The sequence below is a fragment of the Hypomesus nipponensis genome, chromosome 8 (assembly GCF_054491055.1).
Source record: "Hypomesus nipponensis isolate SF chromosome 8, ASM5449105v1, whole genome shotgun sequence".
NCBI classification, from domain to species: Eukaryota; Metazoa; Chordata; class Actinopteri; order Osmeriformes; family Osmeridae; genus Hypomesus; species Hypomesus nipponensis.
The window spans coordinates 4,747,020-4,769,646 of NC_140368.1; the positions used below are offsets into that span (position 1 = coordinate 4,747,020).

The window sequence follows — 22,627 nt, forward strand, 5'->3', positions numbered from 1 at the left end:
ACTCTAAAAGGAATGAAATATAAAGGTTGCCTTTAAAGCAAAGAATTGTATCCTACCTCTTTTCCAAACTTTGAGAAAAGGGCAAAACTGGCACATTTCAAAGGGTCTATCTCGGCAGACTTCAATCTTTTGGGACCAACTCCCTATAAGAATAAGGTAAATACAGCAGACCAGTGAAGATCAGTTTCTGGTAGACAAAACAAGGCCAGAGATTCAAGGCAATATGACTCAAAAACGTTCTTACCTGGAAATACTGGATTTTTTTGGCCGCTACCATGGAGACAGAGAGAAGCTTGTAAAAGCCACTGACAAGAGGGGATCTTATGGACTGGAGGATGAGTTCATGGCTCAATGGGTACACCCACTGCTCAAAATACTCCACGTGCTTATTCAGCAGCAATTCACTGCAATAACAGAATCATGGCTTAAGTCGTGAAAGGTAGGACCAGTCAGTATGAGAACCAATCAGAGCTGACCATATCAAGATGATCAGCTATGTAAAGATGATCAGCTATATAAAGATGATCAACATTATGGGCTTGGATACTGACAAGGGAACACAATGTGGTTGATTAACAGTTCAGTTGTACCTGCAGAAGTCCACCAGATTGATGAAGGCAGTAAAGTCCTTGGGTTTGTTAGGCAGAAGGTGAGCAGAGGGGTCAGAAGAGGGCAAGGCCAATCCACTGACATCCTCCTGACCCTGGGAAACAGGCAAAGAGCTAGACTTAAAAGCATGTAGGGTGACACTACTTAATAACTACACAAAATCTACATTTATAAATAATTGTTTGTTCGTTTACTTCAAACTAAGTATTTAATAATGACAAACCAGTGGTTTGTAAGAAACTGTTCATAGTTTTTAAATGTTTCTTGATAGAATTGATAGAAGAGAGATTCTTCTACATTCAAGTATTTACATACAATGTATAAAAGCAAATGTAAATAACTACCAAACTAAATCTTGAATGAAGAACACCTTGTACACTTTCAGTTCTATGTCCTGTACCTCATCGTCCATGTTGACTTTCTGCAAAGAGAGGTCCAGCTTCTCAACGATCTTCAGGATAGATTTCACCAGCTCGTCATATAGGAGGCGGCTCAAAGACTTCAGAGCACTGTTCTGGATATCAAACGACCCATCTAGAAACCCGGAGTCCTACAGCAAAACATGATCACATCATATAACAATTAAATGTAGTAAAAACATCAGAATACAAGGAAAAGACGGTCTTTATATTTTCCTGAATTTAACATAATGTGTACTTCCTTAGCCCCTTTTTTCTAATATAGCTCGAATTTATAGGTAGGAGTACTAACTAAATAAAAGATCTACAAAGTAACCAGGAGAACAACCCTATGGTGAGGCTTGAGGTGACACACGAAAAGCTCTCAATTATTTAATGAGGTCCGTTTCCCTGATTCATACAGATTTGACATCAAGCAGACATCATTCATTATTAGATGAACTAATGGTTAAATGACAGCAGATGAGTTGGAACAAAGTATGGCCCCAAACAGGCACCAGGACATACCTTCAACCGATCGCAGTCTAACAGACCCCTGAATAGGTCAAGGTAGTCTGAACAAGAGGGAACTTTCCATCTCCCGGTCTGGGCATCAGAGGATGTTGAACTGTTGCTACTCCTAGTCTGAAGATTGCCCTCCTACAAAACAAGTGTTCATTATCCAAAGTTCATTGACTGCTTTGACTGACCAGGAATTGAAATATGCCCACTGCTACTTCTTTAAAGGAATCATGAAGTATAAACACATTTTGACCTTTGTAATAATGCAATTTGATAAATACAATGGTATAATAAAGCACTGATATTTTCCCATAAAGTTTTCCCATAAAGTTTGAGACAAATTTTAAGTTGATACAGTTCAAAATCACCAAAACCTTTAAAGTTTTAAAACCTGCTTAAACTTCAATAGATTTAGTTCAAAACATCAGCTCACCTCCGGAAGATGGACTGGCTTTGAGCAGACCCGGATCAAGCCCTGGTGCACTGAGAGAGAAAAGGAACTTACACATTTTGGAAAAAAGGCTTTCAAGGATATACTATGCAGACCCCAAACACAGCCTACTTTTTTTCCTATTTCAAACAAACAAATTACAATCATATTGAATTCAACACACATTCAAGAGCCACATGTTCACACAGCATGATGTGGACGTCCAATCAGACACTCACCCACTGAACTGATGAAACTCCAGAGCACGGGACCCTTGGATGCCATGGCAACAAACACCTTGAGGACGGCACGGCAGCATGTGGGCTGCATCCTGGGGCTGTACTGAGGGAAGCTGTCAATCTGAACCACCAGGAGGCGCTCCAACACAGGTGTGTACACCTCTGGGACCTGCTCACACACACGTGCTATTAGAGTAACTTTACATTTTATATGCGAGGACACACTGTGAGAACATTTGAGTTAAGATAAATAAGGCCACGAACAGCAAGTTACTGTTCCCAAACAATTTGTTAGATAACTGCGTCCAACATTTTCACTTTCAATAGACTAATAAAATCTTTTTAATTCACTCCTTCAAAATGAAAAGAGAAATATATTTTTCCAGGTTCATCGGTATGAAACCTCACCCGAGGCTACTAAACAACATTCACAATGTTTCAATACCTTTTCCAGGTGAATGAGAACACTGGCAATGGAATCCAGGAAGCTTGGCAACTGGTAAACGTTCTCATCCTCCCCGTCAGTCTCTGTGAGGTACATCTGTTTGCACCGCTGAATCAGCTCCACATACATCAAGTCCACGTCTTGAGGACAAACAACTTTACACGGCTGCAAAGGCAACAATAAACCATACCTCAATTCCAACGAGTGTACATCTACTTCTAAAACGCAACATTAAACTTGGGGACACACACACGTTATAATTATATATTTTTTTAAGCCCATCTGACTGCTATATTCTTAAAATAAGTTATCTGAGACAGGTTAGAGAAAGCAATTTTCGTTCATTAAGAATCTGTGTCGGAAATGGTCTTAATCTAAATTGGACTGGACTGTGGCGGTAGCCATGCAACTAGAGTTGTCAGTTCAGTCAAAAAAGGATTAGGAGGCAAAACAAACACATACAGCAGCAAAGAAACCATATCCTCGGATAGCGATGGAGAGTTCCTTGTGTGAGGAATCCATTGTCTTGATTATGGAACAGAATTTCTGCATGAAGAACTTCAGCTTGTTTTTATGTTGTTCCACATTCTCAGCCACCAAGCTTGCAACCTGAAAATAATTAATCCAGAAGTCACACAAACTGGACATTGGGTGCAATTAAAAAACAACAATAACCATGCCTACCTGTTTCAAGAAGGATTCCAAGGCATAATAACTGGTCTTCTTAATTTCTGCGTTGATGTGTCCACACAGTTTGGACATGACTTCAAACAAAGCTTTATAATGCTCCATGAAGCTGCTACTTAGCTGACTAGAATGCTTGGCAAACAGCTTGAGCCCAGCTGTGAGAAAAGACAAAAACGGCTAACAAGTGAACACACATTCATGAACCTCAAGGAGGCCGATTCAGGGGTCAGTGGAGAAACATGGCTGCTTTGCTCAAAACCTGACACGATGATGAATCTTACCTATGGTGACAGCATAACGCGTCATTTCCATCTACAAGAGGAACACAAGAAAGTAAAATGGATGAGCTGATTGACAGAAATAACATTCAAAATAAAGAACCAGTAATATTTGAATTTGAAGTCTGTAAAGATATTACTGTTACAGTTTGGTGAACAAGAATACAGTTTGTGATGCAAAAACGACTAAAGGCTTTCTGAGTTGCACTGCATGCATCTCAAACCTTGTTGCATAGGATTGTTGAAAGAGTACCTGGGGACTGATTGTCCTCATGGCATAGTCAAATATTTCCTTCGATGTCTTAGGGTCTGCACAAGCAAGTGAGAAACACAGGAAAGTATTATTATACAAACAAAAGGTATGCATCATTATAATGATGAAAAATCCTACCGGAAACGCAGCATACAAAACATGTTATTATGATAACAAACCATCATCTGTGGATTTGGTGAAATTAACCAGAAGAGCTGTGATTCCTTTTAAACATCCTGCTACAACTGTCAGCTTTGGCTCCTTTGTTAATGAGGTCATCTGGAATTTACAACAAAACTCAATAAGACAGTACAAAAATGCTCCCCACCGACAAATAAGACTTCTCTCAAAAAATCAAATCAATCCGGGATCATTGGCATTGTTCATAACTAAAGGCCTAAATTCTGATGTACTAATCTTACACGTCTGTGAGTATCTGTACCTGCTCTTTCAGTTCTCCTAGAAAGGCTTTGTAGAGTTTTTCGGAGTTGTTGATCATTTCACTAGGATGAACCTCACCTAAAACTCCCAGCAGCTCATAGATTTTCCCAAGAACTGTTGAAATGAAGACAACAGTTCTTAGGGTTACATTCATGTCAGTACACAACAAAAAGTTTGGAAAGATCTGTAGTTCTACATTGCTAATCACAAGGTAATAAGCCGTTTAAATTCCAGCCATGAATTTCCCCCTCGCAGTCTGAATTATTTTCAAGGTGGCACATGATAGTTGGCACATGATAGTTGGCACATGATAGTTGGCACATGATAGTTGGCACATAGTTAAGCCATGTTTGCCTAGTTTCACAAAACATATCCAAAAACTGATTGTATTTATATTCTCCTTTAAATGGAACACTTGGAAAGTCAGAGTAAAAATCATTTTGTAATAGTTACTGTACCTGTATCAGGAAGTTTATTCTTCTGACACAGCTCACTGTAGAATTTGTTGAATATGTCACCAACTTTAATATCCCGTGCAATGCTGGAGTCCTTTGTTAAATAAAGAACCTACACACCAAGTAAATGGATTTAATGGCAAAAACATTATTATGACAGAATAAAAAAGACTGCTTAAGTATCAAATTACTTAATCATGAGTTGGCATAAATGTATTTGAAGTAGCTGTTGGAAGTAATTTAAGCTAAAGTGGAAAGACTGGAGGTAAGCTAGCAGAACCTGGAGCCAGCTGTGACAGTAGACAATTCTAACTTGTTTTGTGCCCATGTTATTTAACTAACGTGCTGGAAGTGTGCTGGCCACCTTTGGGCAGAATATGTCTCTTACTCTTCCTCAGGTGGAAGGAGACGATGTTGTCCCAAATTCTATGTTTAAACCAAGACTAACCTTGATAAGGAGGTCCAATGATGAAACCCTGCATTTTGCAGATTTGTCCTTTGTATATACAATCAGACACGTATCCTGAGGGGCCAAACAATGATAAAGACCGACAGTTAGATTTGTAAATACCACATTCTAAAGAAGTGATTGACTTAATGTTGACTGAGTAAATATTTTATTTAACAGGACTGGTTTACAAAGCTCCAAAGAGCCCTTGTAAAATAGCAACATCACACCCTTCATACCATACCCTTATATCAATAGCATATGTCTTGTTCCAGCTCTTGACACTTGCTGTGATCCTTTGCAAGAATTTCTCAATAAGACTGAGGATTTCTACCCTTGTGTCCACAAGCTGCAAATCAAAATGCATGTATTTACACAAGTTCAAAGGCCACCGATGCTCCATCATGAAATTGGTGCATATCTGGATCCAAAAGCCTACCTTGTCACATGCCAGAGATTTTTTTAGAAAAGTGAGCAATCCCTCTTCTTTTGAAAGCAACAGGGATGTCTGTAAAGCTTAGAAGGAAAATACGTGGCATAAGTAATGTACCCGATATTCTTTCCAAAATAAGTAATCAGCTGAAGAACATGCCCGAGGCCATGTGATGTTGTATGACCAGTAATGCGGGACGCAAGAATCAAGTGCATCGATGCACTTGATTCTTGCACTTGATTCTTGCGTCCCGCATTACTGGTCATACATTTGTCCAGAATGTAAACAAAGCATGAGTTGATCAACTCATGCTTTGTTTACGTTCTGGACAAATGAATGACACGCAGCGTGGCGCTGTTCACAGATGATAGGGCAGGGTTATCGTTGTAAATTAACACATGAAACTGTATTGAAGTGAAAAAGTTCCGAAAAATATATGTTGTCCTGCCTGATTAGTCCCATTTAGCTAACCATTAAAGTTGTTATCGGCCAGCTATCGTTAGCACGAAGCACTGATGTTAGTCACCCTATTTGGCAAGTGCCTATTTTCTGGTACTCAAGATATACATCTTGCAAACTGCTATAACATTAACGCTACTTATTTTAACACGCAAGATAGACAGGTAACAGTCAAATAGGCTAGGTCCCGCGCGCGGGGTAAGGCTGAAATCTTACCAAGTTCATTCTCGCTTTGTGTTAACATGCATTCCTGCCCCAAATCCCCGATAATATCATGGCATTTCAAAGCTGCATTTCTAGAGTCACTATCAGAGAGAGAAGCATAAAGCTTCAAAAGAAGCCCATGGACTCCTCCAACAACGTTCGTGTCGTCGCTTGACGACATAACTGCAAACTCCAGACTGTGGAACATGCCCACTTCTGAGTCCCTGTCCTTCTTCCGTGTTTTCTTCTTCTTCGGCGGTGTTTCACTGCAGATGGCATCCAATGCTGTTGCTACCGGATGTAGTATGCCATCTGTCCATCTCTACTTTTCACTTTCCAATCTTATCTCTTTCTCACATCTCCCTTTCTTCCTGCCTCTTTCTGTCACTCTATGATATTTTTATCACACATCAACACTAACAGGCAAAGAAAGAGCAACACCTATAAATCTCTTCAAACCCTCCCACAAGGCACAATTCTGGGGTAGCAGGTGCATAAAGTACACCTAAATAGAGCAAGTAACCTTTGACCTTGCATGAGCGTCCATATCACACATATCACTATTGCAATAGGCTACTGAAAGGAAGTGCATCTCAAATCAGACTTTATTTATATAGAACATTTCATACAAGAATTGCAGCTCAATGTGTTTTTATACATTCATTTTATTGTTTGTGGATATCCAGGCTGCAGAATACAGGTGTGTGGTTCACCAGGTTCATCTTAACACTAGTAATTGTGGATCATGGACACTGGTGAGAACATCAGTGCTCTCATACAGAGGCAGAACATACAAAACATACACACAAACCTGAAATGACAAGACTCATGTACAGGCTGCATCAATCAATTAATCATACAACCTATAAAACAGTCAAGTTAACAACATCCTTCAATTAATGAGGCAGTTGGAATGACTTGAAAGACACTGTTGTGTTTTGTTCTTCCTTTGACAACATCTCCACACAGGACAAAGACAGGACGTTGAGCTGGGCCGATTTGTCAAGCTGGGTCAGGGGCTGGACTCCTGTAGAATCTTCTTCTCCAACTCAGCGTAGCGCTTCAACAGTAGCTGGAACACCTAAAACACACACACAGCCAGTAATTCTAAATGTGTGTGTGAGAGTGTGTGTGAGAGAGAGAGAGAGTGAGAGAGTGAGAGAGTGAGAGAGTGAGAGTGAGAGTGAGAGTGAGAGTGAGAGTGAGAGTGAGAGTGAGAGAGAGAGAGAGAGAGAGAGAGAGAGAGAGAGAGAGAGAGAGAGAGAGAGAGAGAGAGAGAGAGAGAGAGAGAGAGAGGGGACGGTACCTCTTGTGAGCCAGGTGTGGGCGTCACAGCTAGTTTGGGTTCCGGAGCTTTCTGGACCACATCAGAGAACGAAACACCCTGGTCAGCTACCAAGCCTGAACACACACACACACACTCCTCAATTTAAAGTTGACATTAAATTGAGGAGCCTCCTGATAGATGCATAGGTCAGATCTCACCATGCAGGGCCCTGTATGCAGAACCCAGACAGGAAGAGTTGGCCACATCTATGGTGTAGACTGGTGCACTGAAAACATCTGACAAGACCTGAGGAGGGAGGACAGTAACATACATAAGGAGAGAGAGAGAGAGAGAGAGAGAGAGAGAGAGAGAGAGAGAGAGAGAGGAGACAAATACAGAGTGTGTTGTACACCAGGATACAGTACGTGTCCCGGTAGAAGGAAGTGACATCACTGACCTGCAGGATATCCTGATTGGAGGAGGCACCTCCCGTGGCCAGAACTCTGGTACCTGGAACTGAGAAAGACAAGACAGTAGTATAAATCCATAGCATTTCTCCACGTGTCTCCGTAGACAGGGAGAGAAGAGACAGATGGAGAGGGGGAGAGACAGAGAGAATAGAGCAAGGATTGGAGGAAGAGCAGAACTAACTGATCCTGTAGCCCAGTCTCTCAGCATGGAGCCTCTTTGCCAGGAACTGACCCTCCAGGAGAGCTCTGATCTCTGTCTGGGCGGGGAACCCCGGAGCCTGCGGAGGAAAGAGAGAGAGGGGGGGGGCTCTTAACTGACACATGAAATATGGTTTGATCTCTTGTCCTCTCATCCTTCCTTCCTAACTCCTCTCCCGTCACCGCCCCCCCCCCCACCACCACCTCATTGCCGTCCTTGTCCAGTCTGTGAACTCCCATTGCTGATGGAGTGATCTCCATGGTGTCCAAATAAATCCCTGAAAACAGACCACACCCCCCATGTCAAACCACTGATCAATCACATTAGACAGCCTGAATGGCAAAACACGCGAGCAGTATACAGTACACCAAAATGCCATCACCGGTACCTAGGTTGCCGTGGTTACCCGGAGGCGAGGACTGCAGGGAAGAGGAGAAAGCTTCCCACGATCCTCCAGCACACTCGTTCCTGATTCGTTCTCTGGTCAGGGAGCCGTTCTTGAAGCTGGAAACAGAGAGACACACACACACACCAGTCTCCATGAGTAACCCCTTGGAGTGAGTATGTGTGTGTGTGTTGTGTGTGTGTTGTGTGTGTGTGTGTTTGTACCATATCAAGGCCATGTAGGCCCGACAGTCTATAGGGTTGCAGAAGATGTGTCCCTCAATGGTTGGATGAGGTTCTGTGATCCACAGAAACACTGTGTCACTGGTGCCCAGACTCACCTACACACACACACACACACACACACACATACATACATATATGTATTAGATGGGTAAGAGGGCCACTCAAAGGAAAATTATCACAAAGGGAGCAGCACATAATTTTAAGACCAGACAGGTGCATGTGACTTACAGCAACGTCTCCTTCCTTTAGTCTCATCCCAGCCAGGGATCCTGCACAGGACAGAGCCAACAGGAAACAAGACAGCTTTTATAACTTTCATGGGCCGAGACAAGACCACACCATGCAGGGCCACAGGGTTACTACCTGGGTTGTCTCCAGTGAAGGCCACCACCCTGCAGTCCTGTGAGAAGCCGTACCGAGACACGTAGTAGGACGAGACCGAGCCCTGAACAAAGACAACACACACCTCAGCAACAACAAGCAACCCTTCAACACCCCACCCCCCCGCCACTCCCACCCACCCCCTAGCCCCAGGTACCAGGACAGCAGTAGAAGACTGTGGATCTCCCAGCAGGTCATGCAGGCCTGGTGCTACAGCCTCCAGGCAGCGAGGAGCCCAGGTCCTGGAAGTGATGTCCATCAGGTTCATACCGGAACCTGGACACAAAACCCAGTTAGCTGGCCAACTCCACACAGTCGGATCTAATGTGATCTAATCTGATGTCATAGGAGGTTAATCATAGTTATCTGGACTGACCATCACTGTAATCTATTGCAGCATAGCCTCCGAGGAACAGCGATGCAGCAAAGCTACTGACCAATGAAATTCTCTGGAATTATAATGGAGGGAAGAGGACACTTAAGACGAATGAGAGGGGCCTTATGCATTCTTATTAGATACAATACTCACAATGTTACCTCTGTGTCCATGTATTGGTCAGTCTTGGTTTTGTGGATCTTGGCAATCTGATTTCCTGTGAAACGCTGTGACAGAGAGAGAGAGAGAGGAGTGAACAAGACGATTCTTCAAAACTGTCAATCCGACCTCGATACATTCACATGTTCACATGCTCACTCACTCATGTCTCCATGCATGCCTACCTCATAGGCTCTGGAGCCAGTGATATCAGCCAGCCTCTGAGCGCCCCCTAGTGCTGCCTCCAAGTGCTGACACTGCTGTGTGGTGCTGGAGTCCATCCACACTGGGCTGTCTGCCACTGAGAAGCTGCTCTGCAGATACACCACACACACATAATTCTACACATACAAATACAACTGTACACACACACACACACACATAATTCTACACTCACACACCACATAGACCAACAGACAGAAGTCTACCTGCAGCAGCTGATGCAGACTCTTTCCAGGCTCCATCTGTCTAAGGGTCTGGCTGGCTCCTCTCCTCCAGTACACACTGCCATGTTGCTGCACACCCACACACGCACACACACACACACACAGGGACATTAAAAGAGTCAGATGGCTGAGCGGTGAGGGAATCGGGCTATTAATCAGAAGGTCGCTGATTGACGTTGTGTCCTTGGGCAAGGCACTTCACCCTACTTGCCTCGGGGGGAATGTCTCTGTACTAACTGTAAGTCGCTCTGGATAAGAGCGTCTGCTAAATTACTAAATGTAAAGGGATGTCAAATGGCCGTCCTGGGGGAAGGAGCCATACATACAGGTGTACCACCCACACTGACCTGGCCACTCCCAGAGAGAGCCTTCACACGGGAGAAGTGGAATCCAAAGATTCTCATCTTCTCCAGAAGCAGGTCCAGGGCCTGGGACAGCAGAGCAGCAGGGCACACAGTAAATAAGTGATATCCCAAAGTTAATATTTTATCAACTCATACCTCGATTTTAGGTCTGAGATACTGTTTGTGAGGAGAGGAGACCTGAGGTAACAGGTGAAAGGTCATGACAGATGAAGCGTCCAGGAGATTGGAGGGAAACTTTATGGAAGACATGACCCTACCTTCACCCACATGAGGACTGGGGAAGTGACTGTCAGTCTGTCAGCCTGGACATGGACTCCTCCTTGGGTCCTGGAAGGGAGAAGGGCAGAAAGGAGGTTATGAAACAATATTTCAACATCAATTTAAAACTGCTGCAAGTTAGTCATTACCTGAACTCAGGCAGCTCACTGTCAAACTGCACATTGTTCTGGTACACCACATTCAGCCCTCCGTCAATAGCCACAACCTTGAGCTGCAGACAGTCACACCATAGGGGTTAGCCACCTAAACTCACGCTATATACACAAATTATGTCTGTTTATTTAGTTTACAAGACACACAACAACTATCTGGTTTGTTTGGGCTGTGTGCTGAATATGGGAGGGTGGAGGGGGGTTGGTTGGAAAAGTTGAAGCCGTAAAAAAACGTTAATTAAAACACCCCTTGTACTACGGAGTGTCACTGTTGAAATTCACGTAGTGTAGACCCAGCAAATGAATACAGCTAGACTCAAAGCTGCTTTTTAGTCAGACTTCTCTCGTACTATTTTCGCATGCTCTGCACATTTTCGACTTGGTGCTTGTGAAGTGGCCTATTTGACCAACATCAACGCAGCAAGTGAACAGCAGTGTGCACCTACCTGTTGAGTGCTGAAGTCAAATCCCAGGTACAGAGAATCCGAATTATGTGCCATGGCACACACCGATGTAAACAGTGAACTAATCCGCGATGATTTCCCCACGGGACGTGATGGGTTAAAGTTTTAAAGAGACCGTAGCTTGAAAAGTCTCCAGAATAGACTGCTGACAGAAAGAGAGAGAGGGGGAGAGAGACAACGCAAGAAAGACAGGGAGAAAGATAGAGAGAGACTATCAGTCTGTCTGAGAGAGAGAGATTACAGGCCTGTCTCTTGGCAGCAACAGGAAACCCGCGGAACAATTCATGGAAATGAAGGAATCCCATGGATTTGCCGATTTACATTTCCATACAAAACAGGCAGATTCATCAGATAACACTTTCATAAGGACTTGCTGACCAATTGTTGTAAAATTAAAACCTCCCCTTTAACTCTTTAATTGCTTTTTTTTTTTTTGAAAGACCAAATTTATCCAATAGCATTGCAAGGCAAGACAATAGGACCCATTGGTAAATGTAGTCGTTCCAAAAAAAATATATTTGCAAATGTCTTTTTTAGAGGGCTAAAGGAGATGTTGACATTAGAGGGTTGGGTCTTACAGGGTTAAAGGTGCAATAAGTACGATTTGTAGTAATGAAAAGTTTGCTCGCCTATACACATTTGTGTAATGATGTCCCCTTAGAGTTGTTTAGCAACAATTGAATGTCAATTTCTGATTTTGCAGCACTTACTTTCCAGCCAATTATGTTCTAGCAATTCTGTTCCAGCCAATGTTCTTTAGGTATTCTTCCTTGGCTATCTTCTTGAACCACTGTCAATCAAACTCGATCTGTAGGAAAGTGCCGAAGTTCAGACAAGAATTGAGGGCGCATATTTTTCATATTTTGATGTATTTTATAATGTTACTTATTGCATCTTTAATAACAACTGTCAGAACGCTTCACAGCTATCCATACCTTCCATTCAGGATCAGGTGGCTGTGATACATCTGTAATTTACAGGTATATCCACCTAGAACAGGTGTTTTACAGCCTGTAAAACACCTGTCCCAGGTTGGTTATACACCTTATACACTTGTGATATGGACTACACACCTGAGTGATGTCACTTGCTCTCCTGTCAACATTTAGTATCAGGACTCACCCTCTACTTCAACATCCTGCTGTGTCAACATATGGCTTTCAAACTAGCAACACCAGTATACTCTCTCTTTCTTGTCTGCCCTCTCTAATTAAATCTGTCCTTTTTCCTCTCTAATATTAAATCATCAAACACGTTTTAAACCACATTAACCACAGGCCTCTAGGTAAGACAGCTTTTAAACACAGGTTATACTAATGCAATTTCTTTATCTGGCACGCATTAGGATTACACCAAAACTGCCTGAGGTAAGGTGTAGATTTATTGAACTGTATCTTGATTATTTTCCCTCCATCCTTTAGATAACTGTTTCAACCTCTTGCAAGAGATTAAACTAGCGAGTAAACTGTAAACGTTTCGGTTTTCACAGGAAAGGCCAACCTTCAATTGTCCTCAAATGTTTGCACATCATTCAGTCCAGAACACCACATTGTAAAGAGAGCCTGGCTGAAGACAGAGCTAAGAACATATTCTGCAAACTCACTTGCCTTATCTTTTACAGATGTGAAATAAAATCTATACTCGGGCCAATGCAAACAGGATAATGTCTTGCTGCTGTTCAGATTCGTCGTGTTCCTGGGAACCTATTAGATCACGGAATGTTATTAGAGGTGAAACTGCCACCGGGGAGGTGAGTCGCCTCGTGGACGAGGACAACCAAACTGAATCGACGGAGGAGCGGAGCAGAATGGATATAGCGTTGCTCAGAGAACAGTACCGGTGCACTAGAGAAAAACAGAAGCGACAAACTCAGGTGGTTTTATTTAGACAAGGTAAGTTTGCTGTTAGTAGGGTATGTACTTAATTAGGTGTGTGATTTTAGCAAGTTGGGCGCAACTTCATGTTGTGTCCAAAAGTTGGGCGTCGATTTCCAGCTTGCGTAGCATAGGCATTTGTAGCACACGCTACAAGGCAGTTATCCCGTTTATGATTTTTTTTTTTTTAAGGATGTTCCTAACAAAATGAAATTCTTAACGTAGGAAGGTGTCACAGAGCAAATTTGACATGACTAAATCCTTCTGTGTTATTATTAATGATGTCGAATTGATTTGCAAATTCACGTTTTGTGTTAGCCATTATTTTCGCGTCTTAAACAGGAAGCTTGAGATGCTAATTATTTTTAATCTTTCTGACCCCCCCACCCCACCCCCACACACACACACAAACTGCACACATCACTCCTGAATTTATGCACACATCCATCATCCTCTGTCCCCACCCTCTGCACACATCCCTCACCCTCTATTCCCCCTGTCCCCAGCCCCAGTAGTGGAGACAGATGGATGCTCCATGGTCAGTGTGGTCCCCTTTAGCCATGGGAGTGGGGAGGACTCCCCTGAGAGGTGGGGGCTCCCAAACCAGGACTCCCAGCCCCCCTCCTCTGTCCACATGGAAAAGGGCCCCTGGCACTCACACCTAGGCATGCACAGACGGACCTGCCTGGTCAACAACGCCCCCATGCCACAAACCACCTTCAATCCTAGCTGTCCGAGCATTGTCTCTTCCACGCCCTGTTCCTCTCCGTCCCCCTTGTCAGAGGGTCAGTCCAGGGGCTCGGCTGGGGACCTGACTCCCTCGGGGGATTCAACCTTTGGGTCTTCCGAAGAGCTGGACAGCGGGGTGTCTGGGGGATCCAGCAGGAAGTCCTCTGCTCCGGCTGTCCTGTCCAGGCAGCTGAGCTTCGGCAGCCATCACTCTCGGGGTGGTGGGGCCCACCCCCTCGGCCTCTCCTCTTCTTCCCCCCACCATTACCCCTTCCCACAGAGGAAGACACTAACCAAGTCTGAGGCAGCTAAAAGGCTGGGATTGTACTCTTCCTTTTAGCCCCGCTCACCAGAGAATTCTACCTGCTGGGAAGACCGTAGAAGGAGAGAACTCCAGTGGAAGACCGTGTGGCAAAGCACCTTGTATAACTGTATGCATATATGTGTGTATATATATGTATGAATGCACTTGCTCTATAGATCAATACTATATAAATTGGACTAGCCATTGTCTCTAGCTGGTAGGTTCCAATGAGGCTGTCTATGATGTGTAATTTGATTACCTTGTCTTGTTGGATGTTGTCATATGACCCAAACAGGTTATCATAGGAATAAATCCATGTATTAGAACTGTATGTTTCACACTTAACCTCCATTAAAGGACTGAGCTGTGACCTATGACCTCTGGAGCGTTCTGGTTTCAGGCCTCTTGTTGTCACACAAACACACACACACACACCACTGGTAACCTGCTGTAAACACTGTTCTGTATTAAATATCCACATGAATATTACTGCATCTAGGTTCAAGCGCTGGTGTAGGACTGCTTTTGTTTGTCAGACTCTTCACTGCTTAAGTTGCATAACACTTCCTGGTTCTGTGTCCTGCTAGGTAGGGGTATGCTATCTGGTAGTACCTTAAAAGCAGGTAGTCATGGAGACTGATGGAATGCATACTGCCCCAACTGGCTTGTCGAGGAAGTTATCATGACCTCTGTTCCAGACTATAAACGTTTAGAATCTAATCGTTTATCTAAACGTTTTAATCTTAACGATGCAAATTAAACAACTTCACCTCTATCGTGAAGTTGGTTAACTTGCGTTGTTATAGGTGTGATTTAACATGTTGTCATGATGATCATGTTGTTGGGCTGAAAAGATGATTGACAACTTTAATAATGGAGGGAAAATAGGAGGTTCTGTATCCTTTACACTGAGTTGAGGCACCAGTATACTTTCCAAACAACCTAGCGTGCAAAATACCCTCATTATGGGATTAGAGAAGTCTATTTTTAAAACATAGGAATCCAACATGAAATATTGTATTTATTGCATTTTCCGGGCATAATTTTTTTTAAATTTAGGAATAAAATTAAGGCACCCATAAACCCATAGAAATGTGCTAGAAAGATACTAGAAAAGAACGGTACTAGAACCACGCATCTGCATGTTGTGGCGCTTGTTCCCAGTAGGAGGAAGATTGGACCATGCGAAATTCCGTACTGCGGAAGTAGTCAGTGCGACAAAAACAAAACAACACATTCGTCATAGACGCACGTTCTTCCGACAAAAGGTAATGTAGTCACTCATTCAGCTACATTTCGTCGTGTACTCAATTCCTTCTTCCATGTTAAACTAATTTTCAGTTAAAACTATCACTGTCAGCAAATGTCAAATAGTTAAAATATAACTATATGACTATGATGTTTGAGAGTCCTTTCTGAAAACCAAGTGTCCCAGTTAGCTAACTCCATCCTAACGAAGGCTAGTAAGTCTAACGCTTCAGTTAAGTGGGAACGGGTGCGTTTTATATCTCCCATTAACAACGTCAGCGGAATTTCCGGGTCTCTCATGGTTATTTTTTAGTTTCTCTTTTGTGTCTTCCACAGTTTGGAGAATGGCGGAGCAACACATCCAAGCAAAGCTGATCAACCATCTGAAGCAAGATAAAATACAGTTGTGGAATCCCCCCTACACCTCCGAAGACAACAAACCCGGACTACAGCCGCTAAAGGTAGCTAGCCATATACCTCAGCTGTCCGTCCTGAAGGTCGGGTGAAGTGACCTCAAGTAATCAAATTTACCGACTAACATATACAATTAAGCACTATAATATATTTTGAACTCAATGTGTCTGTCTTTTCCGTGTGTGTAAATGTGTGTTCCAGGAGCTGGCCGAGCGCTATGCTCCCGTTGTGTGTTTTTCGGTTGAGCAGGTAGAGGAAGCTCTGGAGTACGTCAGGGGTCAGGCCGTGAAGAGAGGGAAGGGGAACAGAACTTACAGAGAGACCTGTGTGGCCACCCTGGAGCTACAGCTACCCAGGGATGCCAGGAAGGTGAGAGAATGAGAAAGGAAAACTGGATGAAGATGTGGTGGGGTATTTGTGTAAGAGAGACAAGGGAGGGAGGGGAGGGGGGGAGAGAAAGCAAAAGCAAAACAAAGAAAAGGAGAGTGACAGCTGCAGATGAGGGAAAAATAAACTGAAAAGAGATACCGTTTTCTGTGTGTGTGTGTGTGTGTGAGAGAGAGAGAGAGAGAAAGAGTCATATGCTTGCTAACTAACCAAACTTATTTGATGCTTCCCCTACTCAGGATTCCAAAAAGAACTATCTGGAGACCAGACTGGATGTCCTGACCCAGTCTGTGATGGACAGGTGAGCAGCAGCTGGCCTGGTTACAGCAGAAGACTGTCAGCTCAGTGTGTGGTCAGTGTCACAGCCATTCTGTTACTCTATATGGTTTGTTTTCTCTGCAGGATTGCTGAGATTCACGGCCTACAGTACATTAAGCTGATCTTAAATGGGAAGGAACTGCTGCCGGGTAAAGTCACTGTTATACTAAAAGCATCTGCAGAAGACGTACATACATAATACAATGTTAAATTATCTCTCCTCTCTCTTTCCCCCCCTTCCCTCCACTCCCACAGAGAAGCATCTGAATGAGCAGAATGTGAAGAACAACAGTAAGGTGATGGTACTGAGGGTGAGTGAACCACAGAAGAAGAAGCAGATGGCTGATGAGGAGGACAAGAAGAAGACTCAGAATGAGAGCGTTCAGAGGACCCAGAAAGGTTTCCAGATCCTCTCGGAGAGAGGTGAGTCCAAACAAAGTTCACCTCTACCTCCTAACTTGTCCCCCATGGGAGGTGAGATCAGCAGCGTTCTCTCCTGAGTTAAGGGGCGTGTCTGGAGGTGTTTCAGTATTCTTTTGGTGTGCTGTCCTCAGATGGCAGTGAGGACCCAGCTACCACACCCTTCCTGGAGATAGCAGACCAGAAGGGCAACCCTCTCAACATCCCTCACAGCGAGAAGAAGGTACGCACACAGACACACACACACACACACTGTAGGAGCCGAAGTAATTATGAAATTGTTGCTACACACACACGATTGAATGGTTTAACATAAGGATCTGTTGCTAAATGTTTATGAGGAATGTGTGTGTGTGTGTGTGTCTAGGCTCTGATCCTGGCCATGGGATTCCATGAAAAGGGCCGAGCGCTGTTGAAGAGGAAGCAGTATGAAGCTGCACTATGCCACTTGCTGCAGGCCGATGACCAGTTTAAGCAAGTCTCTGTTATTAATTCATCAATCATGCACAGTCTGGGTCAACCCAGTGTTAAAGTCAGCTATTGTGTGTTACATTCAGCTCTGTAGTATGTTGCTACAGCTATAACATCTTCTGCTTTTCTCACCTTCTCTCTCTGTAGTCAGTGCGGCTCCGCTCTGCTGGGTACAGTGGATAACTATGCAGTACTGCAGCTGGACATCGTGTGGTGCTATCGAGCGCTGGAGGCCCTGTGCTGTCTGGATGACGGCAGGCAGCGGTTACAGAGGGCAGAGGACTGCTTCCTCAAGTGTTATGGAGAACGGCAACAGAGGCTGCTGCAAATCAAGGTGGGAAGACTCCTCTGCTTCAACCTCACACCCTGCCCTCACCCTCACATTTACCCTCACACCCTGCCCTCACATTCACCCTTACACCCTGCCTCACCTTCAGATGCATCCTAATGCTGGATAGCAGGGTGATGCAATGAGTGAGGTGGTTATGTGTGTTTTCAGGGCAACACAGGAAGTGAGGACGTGTTGTTCCTGAGGATGTACCTCCTCCAGAGTCTTCTCTTCTTTCTGGATGGGCAAGAGCGAGACGCTGCCCTCAAACTACAGAAGGTATATACGACAACATACTACCAAGCACTGGGATGACCTCACATTAGCACACCCAACCCTCATACTGCACCCTAACACAGGCCGTGTTGTTCCACAGGCGGAGGACCTGTACAGCCGTCTAGTCACGGACCCAGAGCTGATGACCCAGCTGCTGGCTCTTGGTTTCTCTGAGCGGGAGGCTCGCCTGGGCCTGCGGGCCTGCCAGGGCAACGTCAACCAGGCCGCTATGCACATCAGCAACAGGAGACAGGTAGGCAAGGAACTGCAAGAGCTAACCACTCCTCTTACTGTGTTTCCTCATTCTCCTGCTCCTCCTCTCCCTCCTCTCATTTCTACTTCCTCTTCTACCTTTTATCTTTTGGGCCCACCTATTCAATGTGTACTACATCCCTGTGTTTGTGTGTCCGTGTACCTCTCAGGAGCGTGATGAGATGAAGAGGGAAGAGAGGGAGAAGAGGAGAAGGAGAGTGGAGGCTATCGCCACCCTGAGAGAGCTGGGCTACTGTAAGAGAGATGCAGCTGTAGCCCTCCAGCAGGCAGAAGGAAACGTGGACCAGGCCTACCAGGTCAGACTCCTGGCTTCTACTGTCCTCTCCTGGCCTATTGACTGTCTACAGCTATGCAGTATACTGGCTGCATAGTGTTTCAATTGTGTCCCGGTAGTGTTTTGTTCTGCTGTGTCTATGTCGTGTTTCTTCTGTGCTAATTGGCTGTATTTACCCTGATGATTCTGATCGGTCCTTGCTGCTTCTCCCTCAGATTCTCCTTGACTCCGCCCAGGCGGACCAGTCCACAAATAACAACGCAGAGGAGCCTGTCAGTCAAGACCTGGTGGAACAGGTAAGGACACGCCCCTCAGAACGAGCTTCTGCCTTATCTTCCTCTGTGTGTGTGTGTGTGTGCTTGTGTGGACTGTGACCCATCCTGCGACCCGCTCCAGCTCCAGTACCTAGGCTTCAGCAGGGAGATGTCTGAGGCGGCGCTGAGGCTGGTGGGGGGGGACATCCCCGAGGCCACCAGGCTGCTGCTGGACAACGGCGGGGTGATCCCCCCTGAGCTGCTCTCCCCCTCCCCACCATCCTCCCACTCTGATGAAGCCAGCACATCCACTGACTCTGCAGGTGAGCAAACAGACACACACACACACACACACACAGGCCTTCCACAGTTCCACCAGGTACCTGGCACGTTCAGGATTCTACTGTGTGTGTGTGTGTGTTCCAGGCTCCACCAGTGTGTCACAGAGCCTGATGGATGTAGACCTGGTGAACGAGGTTCTGGAGGACATTCCCAGACATGAGGAGGATTATCTGGACCTCACCCTGGAGGAGGAGATGGACCTCATAGGCCAGATGAAATCCCTCCTGAACAGGATGGGAAGCTGAACACACACACGTATATGTGCACGCACACACACACCTTGTGACTCCGCCTTCTAGCAATAAATCTGAATGTTCACCTGTTCGCTCCTGTTTCAGACCTTGGTCCTGTTTGAACACTCTTAAAGATGCTTCAAACCTCCCTTCCCTCTTTCCCTCCCTCTATCCCTACCTCCGTAATCTGGTTTGATCTCTTCTGTGTTTCTGCAGCTGCAGTCATCTGTGAGAAAATGTCAAATTATAAATAAAAAAAATACAGGTATTTCATAAAATTGTATAATCATATCCTAACATCTAAAGCTTTTGTGTTTTTCAACAATTTCAGTTTTTCATGGAGGTTGTGCTGTGTTTTAGTTTCAGTTCTATTATGATGAGTGATGTCATAGTTCATGCTTCCTTTCATTTCATTCACATTTGTTTGGTGGAAGTCTTCTCATGTTCAATAAAACCTGGTTTGGCTAATCGGAATATGTGTAAGCCTTCTTTTACACCACAGTTGAGTGACTTTGCAGCCAGTCTTGGGGAGAGTTGTGTGGTTGTGACGGCCACCTGAGCCAGTAGATTGAAGGGCTTCCAGGTGGTCAGGTAGGATCTAAGATGAGAAGGTGTGTTTTGAATTATTGAAACTCAATTGTGGTTCATCCAGAACTGTGTGGAAGAACTCACAATCCCACAATCCTTTCTCACATGAAACAAACACGGGGTAATGTTACATTAATAAATAAAAAAAGCATTATAGTATTTTTTTTTTTTTTTACATTTTATTTTAAATCAGAGCGATAAAAGTCACAGTCCGTGGCGGGGGAGCAGGGGGGGTCGACGTCAGAGTTTAGAAGTAGTTGACGACCCTACGGATGGACTGGATGTTGGGGTTCTGGGCCTGCCACTCATTGTGGCTGCAGTAGTTTCCTCTCTCCACAATGTACATACGACCACGGAAGTTAGGCTCCTCATACATCACCCAGCTGCAGAGCAGAACGCACGCAGTTAACATGGGAACACATCTGTCATACCTCGTGCTGGTGGAGCTGTATGTGTGTGTGAATGTACATGTTTTTTTTGTGTGTGTGTGTGTGTATGAGTCAGTGCTTGTGTGTGTGTGTGTGTGTATGATTCAGTGCTTGTGTGTGTGTGTGTGTATAATTCAGTGTGTGTGTGTGTGTGTATGTGTGACTCACGCTCCATCTCCGTAGACCCTGATAGAGTTGATGCAGTTCTTGGAGAAACCCCGACTCTGGAGGAAGGGACAGTCGTCACAGATCTCTACACACTGCCCAGAGTAGTTACAGGCCTCGAACAGCTCCATCCTGTAGTGCTCTCCATGCTGGTTGGCGGGCAGAGAGATACCCAGCGAGGGAGTAGAAGGGGGAGACAACTTGTGTTACTTCGAAAAATATATATTTTAGAAACAAGAAACAATTCAGGATCACAGTGTGCATGTCATTTCAGGAGGTCCATCCAGCTTCAACTCCTGCCTCATCATCCCAGCCTGATCCCCATGTCTCTCACCATCCTGATAGGCTTGCAGGAGCCCATGTGGTCGTTGTGGGAGTTCCAGCGCTGGAACTCGGGGTACTCTCCATGCTCCAGGATGTACTGCTGGCCCCTGAAGTCAGGGTGGTCGTAGCAGATGAAGGCTCCACTCTCCACACGGATGGAGTTGACCCTGTTCATGAAGCCACGGTCCTGGAAGTTGTCACACTCCCCTCTGACCTCCAGCTTCCTGCCTGTGAAGCATTTGCCCTCGTAAAAGGTGATCTGAGGAGAGGGAGGGGGAGAGGGAGAGTAGAGGGGGAGGATGAGAGGGGGGGGGAGGAAAGGAGAGGGGGAGGAGAGGGGAGAGGGAGAAGGAGAGGGGGAAAGAAAGGGGGAGAAAGAAAGGAGATGGGGGAGAGGAGAAGGAGAGGGGGGAGAAGATGGAAGGGTTCGTTTAAGTTTACACATTTAATAAATTCTCACGTTCAAACAGAATACATGTACACACACACACACATAAAGACACCATACACAAACAAATGTGCACCGACTATACACACCAGTGTGTGGTGGTTAAGGTGAAATATGTGTTGTGCTGTCGACTTGCCCCTGGGTGGGAGTATTGTGTGAGTGGTCAGGAGCAACCGGGATTTAATGCTAGCTGTCCACACAGCAGACACAACAGAATCTCACAACTGACCAAACTAAATGTATCATTCCTTCAAATGTGATTTTTAGAGCTGTCCTCTAATCAAAGATAAGGATGTTATTTAAAAAATGTCCTCTTTGAAACCTTCTGAAACAAAACAGATGAACCTCTCAGCAAAACATCCATCTCATCATTGCTCCATCCTTCTTTCCCTGTTGAACTCTTCCATCACACTCATACATTTGTGACCCTCTTCTCTCCCCTCTCTCATCCATTCTCTGGTCATTTCAGCTCACATCCCTCCATCTTTGTCTCTTCTGCAGTGTGTGTTGCAGTGGTCCAACAGGCAGATCAATGTCGGATAAATCAATACTGACCTATACACCATCTCTCCTTTCACTACATTCCCTCTGTCCTTTCATTTCTTCACTGCTTCTCCACAGGTAAGTGAGGCTACTCTAGTGGAGCTAGATGTCCCACTGGCCTGCAGTATGTGTGTGTGTGTTCATATAGACCCACTCACCTTTCCAGAGTACTGCGACATTTTCCTGGATGCTATCCAACTAACCACAAGTAAGAAAGTGTAACAGCGAAAAAGTTGGACACCTCAATTTATACGGGCAAGCGCGTGCACGGGGCTATCGCGAGGCAGGAGGCACAAAGAGCCCACAATGGAGGGCTTAAAGCGAGTGCTGGGTGGGCACATTCTGTTCAGGCCCAGTGCTGATGCTGGTGGTTTGACCCCCATAGGACAGAGCACGGCAGCAACAAAGAAATCTGCTGGGATGGGGCTTTGTGGCATTAGAGGGGAGGGGGGGGCTTCTACTATGGTTTGGTGTCTGCACTGTATGGAGGGGGCTTG

General features: G+C 44.9%; 5 protein-coding genes across 11 annotated transcripts in view; 2 read left to right on the plus strand and 3 right to left on the minus strand.

Annotated features, from left to right (window-relative positions):
• prkdc (protein kinase, DNA-activated, catalytic subunit) overlaps positions 1-6,522 on the minus strand; it is a 30,353-nt gene extending 23,831 nt beyond the window's left edge. Inside the window, exons 1-19 of one of the 2 annotated variants that reach the window (XR_014766254.1) lie at positions 6,314-6,522; positions 5,645-5,721; positions 5,450-5,554; positions 5,206-5,280; positions 4,761-4,869; positions 4,304-4,416; positions 4,041-4,140; positions 3,862-3,917; positions 3,612-3,642; positions 3,328-3,485; positions 3,106-3,252; positions 2,644-2,808; positions 2,199-2,367; positions 1,963-2,012; positions 1,536-1,667; positions 1,010-1,159; positions 591-703; positions 245-404; positions 57-143 (exon numbers count right to left, since the gene is read on the minus strand). Coding sequence is in view for 1 of the 2 variants with exons in the window: in XM_084702584.1 (XP_084558710.1) it covers positions 57-143; positions 245-404; positions 591-703; positions 1,010-1,159; positions 1,536-1,667; positions 1,963-2,012; positions 2,199-2,367; positions 2,644-2,808; positions 3,106-3,252; positions 3,328-3,485; positions 3,612-3,642; positions 3,862-3,917; positions 4,041-4,140; positions 4,304-4,416; positions 4,761-4,869; positions 5,206-5,280; positions 5,450-5,554; positions 5,645-5,721; positions 6,314-6,509 (2,193 nt within the window). In the remaining variant the exon portion in view is untranslated. The remainder of the gene's footprint in view (positions 1-56; positions 144-244; positions 405-590; positions 704-1,009; positions 1,160-1,535; positions 1,668-1,962; positions 2,013-2,198; positions 2,368-2,643; positions 2,809-3,105; positions 3,253-3,327; positions 3,486-3,611; positions 3,643-3,861; positions 3,918-4,040; positions 4,141-4,303; positions 4,417-4,760; positions 4,870-5,205; positions 5,281-5,449; positions 5,555-5,644; positions 5,722-6,313) is intronic. The other variant, XM_084702584.1, reaches the window with a different exon arrangement.
• A 424-nt stretch (positions 6,523-6,946) lies between these two features.
• Positions 6,947-11,667, minus strand: xylb (xylulokinase homolog (H. influenzae)). Of its 4 annotated transcripts, none has more exons than XM_084703130.1 (19): positions 11,472-11,667; positions 11,002-11,084; positions 10,852-10,921; positions 10,577-10,657; positions 10,212-10,298; positions 9,969-10,124; positions 9,786-9,851; positions 9,625-9,697; positions 9,406-9,524; positions 9,231-9,312; positions 9,096-9,136; positions 8,847-8,962; positions 8,626-8,741; positions 8,441-8,514; positions 8,220-8,316; positions 8,026-8,084; positions 7,787-7,874; positions 7,608-7,693; positions 6,947-7,382 (listed from the first exon to the last, which is right to left on the minus strand). In XM_084703130.1, the coding sequence occupies exons 1-19, from the start codon at positions 11,523-11,525 to the stop codon at positions 7,314-7,316; spliced, it is 1,617 nt and encodes a 538-aa protein (XP_084559256.1). In that variant the 5' UTR covers positions 11,526-11,667; the 3' UTR covers positions 6,947-7,313. The 4 variants fall into 4 exon arrangements, with proteins under 4 accessions (XP_084559256.1, XP_084559255.1, XP_084559257.1 ...); XM_084703129.1 differs by having other exon boundaries at positions 7,608-7,702; positions 11,472-11,665; XM_084703131.1 differs by having other exon boundaries at positions 7,608-7,702; positions 9,969-10,097; positions 11,472-11,663.
• A 1,088-nt stretch (positions 11,668-12,755) lies between these two features.
• LOC146274826 (uncharacterized) lies at positions 12,756-14,781 on the plus strand. Of its 2 annotated transcripts, none has more exons than XM_084703024.1 (3): positions 12,756-12,774; positions 13,111-13,381; positions 13,870-14,781. In XM_084703024.1, the coding sequence occupies exons 2-3, from the start codon at positions 13,153-13,155 to the stop codon at positions 14,430-14,432; spliced, it is 792 nt and encodes a 263-aa protein (XP_084559150.1). In that variant the 5' UTR covers positions 12,756-12,774; positions 13,111-13,152; the 3' UTR covers positions 14,433-14,781. The 2 variants fall into 2 exon arrangements, with proteins under 2 accessions (XP_084559150.1, XP_084559149.1); XM_084703023.1 differs by lacking the exon at positions 12,756-12,774 and adding an exon at positions 12,827-12,856.
• A 734-nt stretch (positions 14,782-15,515) lies between these two features.
• nub1 (negative regulator of ubiquitin-like proteins 1) lies at positions 15,516-20,108 on the plus strand. 2 transcript variants are annotated; one of them, XM_084703021.1, is made up of 15 exons: positions 15,516-15,664; positions 15,981-16,105; positions 16,260-16,427; positions 16,685-16,746; positions 16,848-16,912; positions 17,019-17,186; positions 17,318-17,406; positions 17,551-17,720; positions 17,787-17,988; positions 18,154-18,261; positions 18,359-18,511; positions 18,681-18,827; positions 19,021-19,101; positions 19,202-19,382; positions 19,486-20,108. In XM_084703021.1, exons 2-15 carry the CDS (start codon positions 15,989-15,991, stop codon positions 19,644-19,646), a joined length of 1,872 nt encoding a protein of 623 aa, XP_084559147.1. In that variant the 5' UTR covers positions 15,516-15,664; positions 15,981-15,988; the 3' UTR covers positions 19,647-20,108. The 2 variants fall into 2 exon arrangements, with proteins under 2 accessions (XP_084559147.1, XP_084559148.1); XM_084703022.1 differs by lacking the exon at positions 15,516-15,664 and adding an exon at positions 15,690-15,859.
• Positions 20,109-20,420: 312 nt separating this feature from the next.
• On the minus strand, positions 20,421-22,309 carry crygn2 (crystallin, gamma N2). Its single transcript, XM_084703026.1, has 4 exons — positions 22,289-22,309; positions 21,150-21,398; positions 20,819-20,964; positions 20,421-20,605 (listed from the first exon to the last, which is right to left on the minus strand). Exons 1-4 carry the CDS (start codon positions 22,307-22,309, stop codon positions 20,470-20,472), a joined length of 552 nt encoding a protein of 183 aa, XP_084559152.1. The 3' UTR covers positions 20,421-20,469.
• Between the last annotated feature and the right edge of the window lie 318 nt (positions 22,310-22,627).